The 15021-nt window shown below is 39.9% G+C and overlaps 2 protein-coding genes across 2 annotated transcripts; one reads left to right on the forward strand and one right to left on the reverse strand.

Annotated features, from left to right (window-relative positions):
• Nucleotides 1-4763: 4763 nt before the first annotated feature.
• foxd1 (forkhead box D1) lies at nt 4764-6424 on the reverse strand. Its single transcript, XM_067250728.1, has one exon. It carries the CDS (start codon nt 6311-6313, stop codon nt 5288-5290), a length of 1026 nt encoding a protein of 341 aa, XP_067106829.1. The 5' UTR covers nt 6314-6424; the 3' UTR covers nt 4764-5287.
• Nucleotides 6425-10222: 3798 nt separating this feature from the next.
• btf3 (basic transcription factor 3) lies at nt 10223-14929 on the forward strand. Its single transcript, XM_067250040.1, has 6 exons — nt 10223-10342; nt 11330-11398; nt 11634-11747; nt 11843-12044; nt 13512-13568; nt 14502-14929. The coding sequence occupies exons 2-6, from the start codon at nt 11330-11332 to the stop codon at nt 14546-14548; spliced, it is 489 nt and encodes a 162-aa protein (XP_067106141.1). The 5' UTR covers nt 10223-10342; the 3' UTR covers nt 14549-14929.
• The last annotated feature ends 92 nt before the right edge of the window (nt 14930-15021 follow it).

The raw sequence follows: 15021 nt of genomic DNA on the forward strand, positions 1-15021 counted from the left end.
AAACTTTACCAAAACCAATGTGTTACACTACAGTGACCTCGTAAGAGGGCATTGGTTGTGTCCTGTGGCTCCAATGAGACTGACACCATTCATATTATCATAGTCCATCTGGATAAGACTGCTAGACCAAAACGTTTGTGTGATGAAAGATCTGTTTAGATGTAGCTATGGGTCCCTGCTTTCTACACATAACATGAAGAAAGAGAGAGGGGGGTGGGCATTAAGAAGGAGACAGAGAGAGAGAGAGAGAAAGAGAAAAAAGATTGCCATAACAAAAGGGAAAAGGCAAAATCCATCCACATCCATAGCTTCTCTTGTGTAACTGGGGCCCTTGCAAATCTGGGCACCTCTCTAATTAGGCTTCTATTCAGGAGCGACGTTTAGTTCCCAAACTTTTTTAATGGGGCGGAAAGCGGAGCTCTTTTTAAAGAGAGGGGATAAGTGTAGCGAGTGTTCCATCCACTGAATAGCAGATGGAGGGCTTCTACACCTCCCTGGGAGGCCTGCAGTCTCTGTACTTCTCTCTCCTCTCCCACCATGTTTTCTTTGTTGCTCCTCCCTCTCCTATCTGTCTCCTTCTCTCCCTCGCTCCCTGTGCGCATACCCATCTCTTCTGCTTCCCCGAATTGCTGAAAAAGGTGAGACACTGTCAACAAGTGTAGGAGACACAAGCATAATTTTATTATGCTTGGATTTTGAGCAAATATTGAGATGCATTAAAAAAAAAGATTAACAGCATGTGTTTAGGACTTCAAATGATAGTTTTATTTTCCTACAAAGGATCTGTTTTATTTCTGTGACTTTTGAACAAATGATTTAAATAAAAGCTCTGATCAAAACAATGATAAAACTCAACGATGCTGACACAGGAAAGAGGAACGGGTTCCAACTTCTAAATGTTCGCAGAATTACGTATCAAGAGCGAGGGGAACTTTCACTTTAAGTATACAACTTAGAGAGTTATGTATAACTCCTGGAGGAAAAAAAGAGAGAAGAAACATCTCTACTAAATCCATTTTTAATCTGCTGATCTATTGAAGTCTAGAAAATAAATCTATATTATATTTTTTTCTATTGAAATAATAAAAATGTCATCGTTTAAAAACTAAAGCACATTACTGTAATGAAATGTATTCATGATATGAGCTCACTTGTCATACATTTACCCCAAAGATCATAAACTGTATAATACCGGAGGAATAAAAAGGAAAACTATCAACATTTTAAATGTTTTTTCATGATTCAAAATGTATTAGAATCTTTTTTTCCAAGCCTGTTCCCAAATTTAGAATGGGAGAAACAGACACGTAAATGCACACATATCTATGAGAGTAGGGAAAGCTTTCAGCACACTGTGTTGGGTATATTCTGCTGAATGTTGATTTGTTTAATTATTATCACAAATATTATTGTTATTTTGTTAATTTAGGTCACAGTGTTAAACACAAGATCAAATGTAATCTCCAAATTCATCTTTGCACTGATGCTACACCTCATACTTCTATTGAAATTCTGCAATATCCCTTTAAATTAAATAGTTATTTCTTTACCTTTATAATTATGGCTTTTAGCTAAATAATTTACTTTTACTTCTATCAACCTGTAGAACGTAATTTCGTTTTAAAATGGTTTCTGTGTCAATCAGTAGGCTTATTAAATGAATGTGTAAATAAAAAAAACATTTTAAATGTAATATCTTGCATTTTTTTCAGATGTTATTATGCACCAATTGACTTGCACTGTTAACTTGTTTTTATGGGGTGAGTGTATTAGTTGAGCCCTGCTCTTCCTGACCTATGACCCATCGTCGATATACAGCAGAGCTTGGAGCTTCAGCCACGCTCATGGAACGTGATACCCACATGTTAGGTGACGTTTTGGACAAACCGTTTATCAACCGTTGGAGCGCCTCTGGTTTTCTCAGCTCTGTCAAAGAAGCACTGAAATGTTTCCATATTCTTTGGTTCTGTTGTGGAAGATTTGGGGATGCACCATCCACAATTCTTTTTTACTATGCTTAGCCTACTTTAGTCACCAGAGCGCCGCCATGTTTATATTGTTATAATTTATTTATGTAACCTATCCTATTTATTTATTTATTTATTGTAATCAAAATCAAAATGACAAAGAAATACGCTACGTTTAGGGATATTTTTTATTTGGGAAGGGGAAATGCAAAATGCAAATATGCCAGATCATAGCAAACAAAAATAAGCAAAAGCAGTAGCCAAGGGTTTTACATTTTTTAATTTAGGCCAACTTAAATTGGCAGACTGTATTTTTGCCTGTTTCCCCACATTTCCAAAAAATGTGGTAGCCCTAAACATGTTAGCCTACATCCAGAATAGGTTACCCTACAAACAATAGCCTACCTGAAGCTCCAGTCCATTCACGCATTGTCAAAATCGTGGAGATATGCGGAACATTTTTACCCCAAAAAGGTAGGTTACGAAATGAGATCAAGTAGCATAACCAATGAAGTTGATGCATCATCAGTAACACAACATAGGCTGTTCAGCCAACGGCTGTAGGCCTGGCCGAATTGAACCTTTGATGAGAAAATAATGAGGTTGAAGGCTACTTTGCCACAATGTCAAACAGGCAACCGGCTGCACCCAAATGCATGTCTTTCAATCTCGATGAAGTCGTCTTAATCAGAGTTGATCTGATTCGATAGAAGATTTTATAGGTCCAAAAGGAGTAGGCCTACTGGAATTTTCTGCATATAGGTATGTCAGTAACAGTCTCTCTCTCTCTGTGTGTGTGTGTGTGTGTGTGTGTGTGTGTGTGTGTGTGTGTGCGTGTGCGTGTGCGTTGTGTGTGTTGAATAGACTAGCCTAAATGCAGTTCGTATGAAACAATAAATAGCTATTAAAGCTGGAACATTATTCCACACAAGTCTTGTGTTTTTTAAACGTTGTTTAAACTTTTAAACAGTAGCTATTTGTCTACTATTCTGTATCCGAAAGCCTCGCGAAAGCCATTCGCCTACGCTTTTCAGGGATAGGTCTACTCTACACAGCTAAACATGGTCTTCGAAAAATATGGACTTACTGAACAGACTTGACTTTTGGCAATATCTTTTTTACTCTCATTTGTACGTCAGTGACTGTATTGCAGATACCTGCCGAATATGGATATAGGCTCTATAACCTAGTGCTATGTCTCAGAATCTATAAGGCTTCTGTATTTTATTACAATTAGGCTATATATATTCCGCTTACTCCCTTAAAAAAACGAACAAAAAAAACGGCCCTGTGTGACCTTGGTTGCGGGTCGCGACCTGAGTTCGTGTGTGACTGCAGTCGGAGAAAGCTCTCTTTGGTTGCGTGTTACATCATCACGCAAGAGCTGTCCTCCTGTGGCCTAGTGAACTGTCTCTGAGCGCTGATGGGTTTTTAGCTTACTACACGCATCTCCGCTGAATCAGAGCAGCACGCATGCTGTGACCGTAGTTGACGTGGATGCGTAGGCCTATTAATTGTCACGGAAACCTGTCCAATCATCTAGGGACTGGTATTCCCTTGACCAGTAGCCTATATCATTGGACGTTGTCTGAAAGTAGCCCAGACATAATTATCGATATTGTCATAGTCTATTTTGAGAAAGACATTTGTAGGTCAACTTTACGTCAGCACTAGCCTAAGACCAAAACACGAATGATGATCCAGTAATCCTGCCTTCTCATCAGAGAATGACACATGCTTCTTATAGGTGGACCAAAATAGCCTGGGCCTATACCAATTACAAGGTCATCATAATACTTCGAAGACGCAATTTATGAGCTGTAGCCTACAATAGGCCTACGACTATTATACTCACGTCTCCTAATGACCGTTTGGCTCGTGATGTGCATCTAATCATAAGATTATAATACCTTGTAAGGCGTTAGCCGTGTAGCTTGTACCTAATTTGGGCGCTGGGAAGTAGTAGTCGCGCTGGACAATATATGGCGGTGACAAATAGGCAATGACCTCATAAAAAACGGACAAGAACGACTGTTTTCAAAGCAGGGACATCTGTCTTGAATCAGCACCGATAATCACTAATCTGAAGGTAGCAAAATACAGTTTCTGTCACGACACCGAGCTGTCCAGCAATTTGTAATTACGAGGATGAATGTGGGAAAGGGCAAATTGACATGGACCCGAGGTTTATCACTGTGTTCATCGTGTGTTTGTGTAATGCTGTTTTTATAGCAACAAAAGGGAGCATAATGCGAAGTGAATAGGCTGCATAGTTTACTGAATAGATAGATGTTGTTTATGAAAGACACACACACAGGCTTACACAGAGTTTAAGGATAGTATTTCATGTTAATTTTTAATTGTACATATTGTATACAATATGGCAATTTGGTAACCATTTGAAATAGCCCATTGTACGCTATGGTAGAGTTGTACCACTATTTTTGAACATTCCACAATCAGTAGGCTATTAGTTTTAATATAGTATAATAAACTATTCTTGTTAAGCTCTAGTAGTGTTATTAGCTGTTATTATATGTAACCTATTAGGCCTATTCCTTTTAGTTAGTTATTTAAAAGTAGATAAATCAAATGAACTTCATAAACAATCATTTACAGGCTAACGTCTATGCAGGACATTTAAAGTGGAAAGTTGTATTAAAAATAGGCTATATATGGCCCTATAGCTATTTGCACAATACCAAACTTAATGCAGGTCGGTAGGCTATTGCTAACTTGGAATAAATATTTTAATAAGTTAATTCAAAACCATCTTTCATTTTTGCAAAACGATATTTATTCTTATTGAAAAACAAATCGTGTAAAAATATCACACTCCGATTATACAATACTTGCCAACGAATGTACAATGTTTATTATTGAAAGAAACACACACTGCATACTGTATAAATGAATTTCTCTCTCATTGTGTCTTTTCAAAACAAAGCAGAACCAAAAAATCAACCAAAACAGTTCAAATGTCTCAATTTGTCAAACTAAAAACATGGGTGTGTTTGACACAAAATACATTGTTTTAGACACGTGACCATTATAAACTGTTCAGAAGTCATCCTGAGACACCCTACACAGTGACTTAAACGAATCACTTCATGAAAATGAAAAGTTCGTGAAAAGATTTAATTCACACTAAAAATTATAACATAAATATAGGCCCAACTACCTTTTACAGCATGAATATAGGCACGAATAGTGTTTATGTCCGTCATTCAGCTGCGTGTTATCAAATGAACATACAAAAATAATCCTACCTTCAAAGAGGGGCGGGTTTGTGCCTGTCGAAAACTTTGAAGTTAAGGAATTTAACAGCCACTAGTGCCGTTCACAATTCTGTTGGGAAAGTTCTCGACTGTGTGTAAAACAGTTCCTTGGTGCACGCTCGGTGGAAGGTTGGGCGAATGTGGCGCAAGTGAGGACGATAACATTGGAACAACAGGAGAAGTCCGCGAGGCACAGTGAGTGTGCGCGGGGCTTAACGACCCCCCAATGATGCTCTCTATGGAGAAGGGAGACCGTTGGACAGGCGAGATGGACTTCGCTGAAGTCTGTATGGGGGAGGACAAGCTGGGACTGAGCTGAGGGTAAAACCGGGTCCTGGCCAAGTCTGTGGAAGTAGGCATCAAAGAAGGTGCAGGGATAATGGTTCCCGTGTGAGAATGCCTGGACTGCTGCTGCTGCTGAAACGCAAAGAGCGCCGAGTGTGTGTGGTATGACTGCAGCTGGATACCGTAGCCGCAGCCGTAGGGTCCATAGCCGTATGCAGCGGCGGGGAGAAAACTGTTGTGCTCCCGAAGCAAATCCTGCGTCTGCTGGCGCTTGAAGCGTTTCCGTCTTCTCAGAAAGCTGCCATTGTCAAACATATCAGCCGATTCCGGGTCTAAGGTCCAGTAGTTGCCCTTACCGGGATTCCCAGGCTCCCTCGGTATCTTCACGAAACAGTCATTCAGGGACAAGTTGTGCCTGATGGAGTTTTGCCAAGCTGGGAACTTTTCCCTGTAGTACGGGAAACGGTTGCTGATAAAGTCGCAGATCTCGCTGAGGGTGAGTCTCTTTTTTGGGCTTTGAAGGATGGACATGGTGATTAAGGCAATGTAGGAGTAGGGGGGCTTCACAAGTGTGTTCTTACTCGCTGGTTTGTAGGAATCCCGGGAAGAAGCATTGTCCATGCATGGCGGGGAGCCATCCAGGAGGATGTCGTCGTGCATCTGGGCCACCTCATCTACGTAGGAGCGCGTCTGGCTGTCCCCTTCCTCTCCTTCGCCGACCACGTCTATGTCGGTCTCTTCCGAAAGGATGGAGGCATCCGACATCTCGGAACTCAGAGTCATGACTCACGGCTGCTTGCGCTCCCAGAAGCTACGGCGGAGAGGATGAGATTCTCATATGAGGGAATGAAAGGAGCGCGCCGGTGGAGAGAGATGCTGTCCCGTTATTCTCGCCACTTCCATAGGTTTCCGTTATTTTTGTGGATAACACATCATCCGGATGCCTTAGTCTAGAGTGCGCACGGGACCTGGAAAAGGCCAAACCTGAATCATAAAGAGGGCGGATCTTCCCTCGTCCTTTATACCAGCGCTCTGATCACATGGCCACAGGACGTCACCATGGCATAAATGAAGAAACGAAAAAAATATACAGAAACGGTCTTTGAAAAAGAACTGTGGACGATTTAAAAAGTTTTGGTAAAGCCTTTACTCTTTTTAGTGGTCATTTTGTGTGCACACATGGCTAATCTGAACCTCCCGTTCCATTTCAGTTTTTGACTCAGTAATGGATGGGCTACTTTAAATAGGCCAGAGGATAAAAAGAATCCGTCAGAACAAAGCTTATGGTAGGACCCATCCCTTTAAGATCGTAATTTAGTGTGATAGCGGGCTTTAACGTAGCCGAAATGCGGACTTTTATTTTACATTTGAGCTCAAACTACAAAGCAGCCTAGACTGTTATTGTCTTATTCATATTCATAATAAAATAGGATACGTCATCTAATTACATCTTAAAATCAAATTCAACGATGTGCGTTTATTAGGTGAGTTTGATTCGAGATACTTCCAAGAACATCCAAGCTTCATAGTTTGCGTGATCCGGTAGTTATCTAGATTATCCGCGAGCAATTTGTAATGGAAAAGAGTCAGCTGTTAACTCGCATCAGTCACGGGTCAAGCAGAGCATGCGAGCTCGAGAAATAAGGGCCACTGCTATGCAGACTTTATTGCGTTGAGTATTTTATGTTTTGTACCAATAAGTCTGCTGTTTAGGATGTTTATGTTATATGACAGTCCTAAAGTGTTTTAACATGGTTACTTTGTTAAAAATATGTGTGGCTACTTTTAATGGCATCAAATTGGCAGGATTAAGCAGTGGAAGCTACAACCTGATTGCGTGACAGAGATTTCAAAAGAGAGTGCCGACCTTAAAAACTTGCCTATCTGCTGTGCTCACGCGTTTCACGCATAGCACTCTCCTTTATTTTATCATTCAGGTATAGGCCTTCAATTCAACCAAACAAACACATGATATAAACAAATTTTTCAGAAGTCATCCTATTTCATTTCTTAATGGAAATGGTATTGGTAAATCCTGACAATGGATGTTATTAGCCTACCTCACAAAGGTCTACTGGTATAGCCTATTTTAGCTTTTAAACAGGATGTATTTTTTTCAAATGTCAACATTTTGTATATTTTAAATCCACAGAGAAATATCTTTATATTTAATACAGGCTATTAGGTAGGTTCACTTATTGGGAAATTGAATATTCTTAATTTAGGGCATTTGCACTTTATCTGGATATAAATAGTGAAGAATGACAGAAAATGGAGAGAGAGAGAGAGAGAGAGAGAGAGAGAGAGAGAGAGAGAGAGAGAGAGAGAGAGAGAGAGAGAGAGAGAGAGAAGGACATGCAGGAAACACTTGGGCTGGATTTGAACCCGTACCCTTGCGGTTTTAGCCTTAACCGGTGACCGGGGATCCGTGGTGACATTTGGGTTGTATAGACTTCTAATTGAATTGAAACTTTATAGCCTATCAAAAGTGTGCTTTCGTAGTTTGTTTTTGACCTAGATTTGCCAAACTCTGCACAAACATATAGCTGTCAGAATACGTATTTCATTATCTCCTAAATACGATAAGTAGTACATCATGTATAAATGGAATGAGACTTAATTACAATGGCGCAAATTTATAGTAATTTCTGTCGCACTTTGGAATTTATGGAAATGTTGAGAAATATGTTCAAGTAAAAGAGAAAGTGCATTCATAATAAGAAATTGTATAAAATTACAGTTAATTTTCATCTTAAATGTATACATCATTTTGTAAGTGCATTTTATGTGGGAAAAAGTTGCAAATTATATTACCAGAAGAGCCTACTTTGAGTTGCTTTCTCAGCCCACATGTCACTTACGATGGAGGAAAAATGGCCTTTAAATACTAAGAATTTTGTCAATATGTTGGAACCCAATCATTGGGCAGTTTAAAGGTAATAAACTAAAAGATCTGCTTATCTTTCTGTGGGTCAATATGATTGTGTAGCCTACCTTGGACACATTCTGAAACGTTTTCGTCTGACGGGCGCCACCTAGCGTCTAGAACGTTATAGACAGGGCACTATCCCAGAACTTTAGAAAAGTTTGGGACATGTGTGAGGGAGGCTGTTGTTTCTTAAAATCATCACATTATGCTATACGGGCCACGTTATGAAGCCACGCCATTGTCTGTCTGTATAATAGGTCTGGATATGGACTGTTCCTATACAGTTAGCCTGTACCTTCAACAGGTATAGGGACTGTTTTCTATAGGCCTATTCTACGATATTATAATGACGGCAAAATGTATCTGAAACATTTTGAAATAATAACTACTTGACATTAAGAAAAATAAACCAATAGTCTACAGGAACAAAAATGCATTTAATATGACATTTGTTAGGTGTTGCATTGTTTGCCACATTTGCCATACTATTTATTCACCTTCTCAATAAATAATGAGATCCTGGTGCACTTTACAACAGCGAATTACTTTTTCAAATGAAAATGATGAATGTATTATTTTATTTGTTATCACCCTACCTGCAATTGTGACTTGTCGTTTGGTTACCGGAGATAGGCCTACTGGCCTTGTTTATTCAGTAGCGTAGAATTAGGCTATACATTTAGCCTAGTTTAAGTTTATTTGATATTTATCAAATATGTGAATAGTCAAAACAATTAATGCAATTGTGGCATAGTTTAGCCTACATTTTTTTAAACCACGTGTAGGCCTAATGCAGATTAGGGCCACATACTTGTGTTAGCCCCCTTCATGTACATTTGGAAATATATATCAGCCATTTGTGAAAGACTATGATTTCATCTTACAGCCTATCGAATTATATAGCCTATCATTTAGCTATTTACCTATTATTAATCGGTAATTCCCACAAATGATTTATTTGTTTGACAAAAGGCCCTCTGGAGCTAAATGAGGGTGAATTTTTGAGCTGACACTAAAAGCAGATCTTTCATGTGTGGTTAACCACTTCTAAAGTGTTTCTAAATTTCCTTCTGCGATCGAAGTGTGTTTCCGTGCCACGGGGTACCAAGAAAGCACTTAGCTGCTGAACGCAATTGTTGCCTCCCTGCTTCTCGCTCTGACAAATCCCATGAATGTCACCAAAACAATTCGTCTCAGGGGACTTAAGGCGTGGGATTACACTGTATCACATGCATAAAAGACAAGAAAATACCGGTATACGATATTGTATGCGTGCGGATTTACTTTGCTGCAAGGATGAGCCCCTGAGCGTGCGTTTATCTCTCTCTAAGTGGGTGTGGGTGTTTGCATGCGCCTCTTTTTTGCATGAGCCGGCTAGTGGTCATATTCAGAAATTTGGGCTTTGAAACATTGATGTCCAGTTAAACTAGTGAAGTGATAGGAATCGTCACTTCTATATGTAGATAATTAAATAGGCTGTGTAGCTAATTAAGTTTATATAAACAGCCTGTGATGTAGAATAATACTGACAAATCAAATGATTTGAGATGATTAACTAATCATTCTCACTGCGGTGACTTTCACTTGCCTGGCTAGCTACCGTAGACCAGGCATAAGTAGGCGCCCTAAGAATGGTAATGGATTTTTATTTATTTATTGTTATTTTATGCATTTTTTGCAATAATGTATATAAAAATACAATGACAGTTCAACTATTCAGAAAAAAAGGTTCATTCGGTGGCACACTGCACGTCACTTCCCCCACTCTCGCTCCATCTTGTTCCCCGCGAGTTCTTTCCTTAAGTCTATGTGTAGATCAGTGAGGAGTTCCAAAATATATTTTTCCCAGCAGTGTTTGTTCTTCCCTGCTCCAGCAATACAAGGTAAACAAAATCCTTGTCCGCCCGATGGTAGAAGATCCTGAATTGTTGTAAACGTTGAGTTCTGGAAATGGAAGTGTCAGGGTGACAGGCCCTCAATTATTAGCTGAAACTTTGAGTTTAATTTCAGCACTAACTTTGACTTGATATTAGCAACACACAGTTATGCATTATCAACAGTAGCTACCAATAATAGCACTGCGAGCATTTTTTAAGTATAGGTTGGCCGTATCCAATAGAAATTAAATTAATTATTATTGCAACTGTACTACTGTAAGTAGCTAAATGTCCAAAGCCAAATGTTCAGTCGTCGTCGTCAGCATGTTGCTGTGTCGTGAACTAAACGATGCTAGTTTTACGTTATAATGTATTATAACGTAGGATATATAGTATACGTTATAGTAACTCCATAGCCATGGCTGGTCCTTCTGTTTTTAAATGCTATCTGAACTCACAAGGTGTACTGTAGTTAGCTGTTACTCAGCTAGTATGTTAGCTAGCTAACTATTTAATATGTGTTTTTTGTATTTAATTGTGTACTTCTCGTATCAGCAAAGGTAAACTAGGTCGATTGCCATACCCACATTTTTCTGTTCGGACAGAACCCGTTTGGATTGGGTTGCTAACTGGCATGCAACGCTAGCTTGTGATCACTGAATTAGCTAGGGTTAGCTAAGGCTGAACTGAGCCCATTCACTATAGCTGGTGATGTTTAGGACGCCTATGTCACATAGGCGTCCTAAACATATGTGAGACTGTCTAGCTGTTATCAGACCGCTTATCGCCCAGCAGGCATAGGCTACTCCGCCCTGCCCGACAGTTAACGGATGGACATTTAGTTTACTTTGAATGTGTTGTTTGAAAGCCCTTCACAAATTTGAAACTACACCATCACAGTTACAGAAACTACTGTTACTTTATATATGGGTTGTAATTACTTAATGAAAGGAGTACTGTGCTTCCAACCGCCATTTGACATTTTTGTTTCAGATGAAAGAAACTATAATGAATCAAGAAAAACTTGCCAAACTTCAGGCACAAGTCCGCATTGGGGGCAAGGTAAGACTGTTTCCTTAACTTTGGTATAAAATACCTTTTACAGTCTATACATCTGTCAGTAATGTATCAGTCTTTACTGGTTCATGCAGTATTGACACAAATATGTTTTATAGGTGTACTGAACAGAGATTATTTGTATGTTGCATTGTGAACAGTCAGTAATTACATTCCTTGTCTGTATTCCTGCCCCAGGAGAACCCTTGTTCAAGCATGTTTGTTCCTGTCACTGTCTTAGGGCAGTGCTCGCAGAAAGAAGAAGGTCATACACAGAACAGCTTCTGCAGATGACAAGAAACTTCAGTTCTCCCTTAAGAAACTCGGAGTCAACAACATATCTGGTATTGAAGAGGTAGGTTATGGCACCTCCAACATGTCACTCTTGCCATTACTTTGTAAATACGTCTGTCTGTGGGCAATATCTTTTTATAATCCTCCTTTTGGCAGGTGAACATGTTCACAAACCAGGGGATGGTAATCCACTTCAACAACCCCAAAGTGCAGGCCTCTCTAGCAGCCAACACCTTCACCATCACTGGCCACGCGGAGAACAAGCAGCTGACAGAGATGCTACCCAGCATCCTGAACCAGCTGGGAGCTGACAGCCTGACCAGTCTCAGGAGACTGGCAGAATCCCTTCCCAAACAGGGTACGTGTACTGGAGTAGGCTTCATCAAAGGAGACCCTAGGTTGAATAGAAGAGGGTTTGGACAAAGTTGAGGGACTACTACTGTGAGCCTTGGACCGGCCTTGGACTGGCTTTGGCTTATGGACACCGACGTGTAATACGTTTGACTGTTTTGCTTAACAGTAGCCAGGATATCACAGCAGCAACATTGTACGGCTAGCTTGGTGATTGTTGAGTCTCTGAGTCCTGTTTTAACCCTTGTGTTATCTTCGGGTCATTCTGACCCATCAGTCATTGTGACCCACCGTCGTATTGTGACAACTTTACTGCATACAAAAACAAAGTGAAGCATTTTCTTTTAACCATTGGGCTTTCTCAGACCCCCCACATTGCGAAAATTATTTGTATTTGTTTTTGTATTGGGTAAAATTGGGTAAACACAACGATGGTTCGTTATGAACCTTTGGGTCATTTGACCCGAAGGCAGCACAAAGAGTTAAGGTGTTGTGGATGGAAGGAAGATGGATTCCACATAGGCACTCAAACAGGTTTCCGGTGATTTGTGAGAACACACAAACTAAATGAGGCCTGAGCACTTAAACCTCCAATATTGATCATTTATACTTCTTTCAAGTAGACAATATACTACACAAATTGAAATGTTCTAAATACACTCAGCTATAGAACATAGATTCAAACTAACTGGACCAGTGATGGGCCATTTAAGACAGAAACTTGTACCAGAGAATCATAAATATATATATTTTTAAATCAATTCTAATGGAACTTGAAGTTAACCCGCCTTATGTAACCTTTTCTGTTTTATTGCAGTACAGTTTTCCACCTTCATGTCATGATTTTAAAACATACACAGTGGCGATTTTAGAGGGGTTAATACAAATGTATTAATTGTTATCCAGTGAAATTAGGGATTTATTAGTTATGTAGTAGAAACAATTTTAATACAATATTTAAAATGATGTCTATTGGATGTGTGTTAGCTTTACAGTAAGTGATGCCTTTGACTTTTGCTTTTTAAAGTAGTTCAACACAGGTAATCCCGTTTGTTTAATTGTTTTTATTTTATGTATGCTATACAGAGCACAGATTCTACATAGATTTAACCTCTTAATTTTGCTCTCAAAGTGCACCAGATTCATGCGTTTAACTTTAAAATGTAATACATTTTCTTCCGGGGGACCATGAGGGGGTCCTTCGTATCCTTATCACCTTTTTCACCCCTGACCTGTTTGCATGCCTGTTATCAGCAAGGGGGTTTAGCACTTCACTGTATTCATATCACATTCTCAATGGGGGCTGAGCACCCCTAAAGGTCTGATCCTAGAATCGCCCCTGACTTGCCCACTGTAAAGTTTGACATGTGCATTGGCACATGAAGGCATTATTGATGGAGAGCTTGGCTGAGTGATGCACAAGCTTCTATCACTCTTTGATTGGCTGCTAACTGAAGTATCGCTGTCTTTGCAGCCGGAGATAGCAAAGCATCGATTGCCACAGTGGAGGAAGAGGATGATGATGTTCCAGGTGAGTCATGGTGGAAGAAATTGTTTCTATAATGATGGTTCAGTCCAGTTCCAGCAGCATCTTTAATTGTCATTTGTTTTCTTATAGTACAGGCCAGTTGCTCTCTGACTTTCTCCTCTGATGTTATTTCATATTGTGGTAGTTTATACCCTTTCGCAAGTTTGTGTGACTGTTGAATAACTTACATCTGGGTTCGTATTTTCTCTCAGATAATGTAACCAAGACAGGTTTGCTTTCTTTTGGGAAGTGGAAGGGGTCATTCTAAGAAGGGGGGGGGGGAGGGAGTACTTCAGCGACTGTAGTGGGTGGTGTGAACGAAGCGTTTAGCGTTTGAAACTTTTGTTCGTTGTTTATGAGTTCTGAAAGGCCCGTTTGCTTTTCTTTGTGAGGAGAACGGGGAGAACGGGGCCAAACACATGAGGTTGCCATTACAATTCCATCTGCCTGTCCCAGGGCTCTCCTTTTCCTGTAACCCAAGTTCTTTAAAACGTAACAAATGATTACGTCCACTCTCCGCGAGGGCGGCCAGTCGAAACCCTGATGACACAGGGTTAACAGCCTATGCCATCATGTTATTTTTGTACTTGCATTCTTTTGTCATTTTTACCCCCCCCCCCAATTATATTCAAACCTCTGAATTGTTTCCATTTGAACCCATAACCCCCTCTGAGCCAAATATGGACAGGGTAGATTTATCAAATTTCATTGAGCAATTAGGGCCCTCTTTTTGATCCCAACTGCCAGGATTTTCACAGCTGCTTTTTGGCAGTTCAGTGGGGTCCTCAGTTTCTTAGCGAGCACCGCTCACCCTCAGAGGAGAGAGAGAGATGAAATGGGGATCGGTCAGGGGAGAAATTATACCTGGCTCTGGTTTCTCATGAACCCGCCTGCCTGACTCGAGTCACCTCACTGTCAAATCTCTTTTCATTTCAGAGCTGGTGGAGAATTTTGATGAGGCTTCCAAGGAGGAGGCAATCTAAAGGACGGGTTGTTGGAAGAGGATTAACACTTGACTGGGTGATGGGGCAGAATATATTTTCTATTTAAATATATATTTTAAATATAAATATATTTCTATTTATATACCTTTTCTTGCCAAATGATCTTTGGTGCTCAGGGGTTGTCCATGTCCAGGTCATAGAAAGGTTGTACCCATGTGAGGTGTCCATTTCTAAGGGATGAACTCAGTCCGTTACCAAACTGTTTGTTGTCTGAAGCCTGGCTGATACCCACAGTATCCGAAATAAACACTTTCTATTGCCTAAAGGTTTTAGAACTTGTATCTTTCTCTTATTTCAACAGACGATTGGCAAAGCAAAACTGTATGTGTTGAAATCTAAGGAATAAAGTGTTGAAATCTCGGGGATGAAGTGTTGAAATCTAAGGAATAAAGTGTTGAAATCAAAGGACCAGTGTTTAAATAAAGGAATATATTCTATCAAGGAATAGATCC

The sequence above is a fragment of the Osmerus mordax genome, chromosome 14, assembly GCF_038355195.1.
Source record: "Osmerus mordax isolate fOsmMor3 chromosome 14, fOsmMor3.pri, whole genome shotgun sequence".
NCBI lineage: Eukaryota > Metazoa > Chordata > Actinopteri > Osmeriformes > Osmeridae > Osmerus > Osmerus mordax.

What these genes read in the sequence shown, in the direction of transcription:
- foxd1 (XM_067250728.1), bottom strand. Translation starts at nt 6,313, where the DNA reads ATGACTCTGAGTTCCGAGATGTCGGATGCCTCCATCCTTTCGGAAGAG.
- btf3 (XM_067250040.1), top strand. Translation starts at nt 11,330, where the DNA reads ATGAAAGAAACTATAATGAATCAAGAAAAACTTGCCAAACTTCAGGCA. An exon ending in ACATATCTGGTATTGAAGAG is followed by an intron (nt 11,748 to 11,842) that starts GTAGGTTATGGC and finishes TCCTTTTGGCAG; the next exon opens with GTGAACATGTTCACAAACCA. An exon ending in AGAATCCCTTCCCAAACAGG is followed by an intron (nt 12,045 to 13,511) that starts GTACGTGTACTG and finishes CTGTCTTTGCAG; the next exon opens with CCGGAGATAGCAAAGCATCG.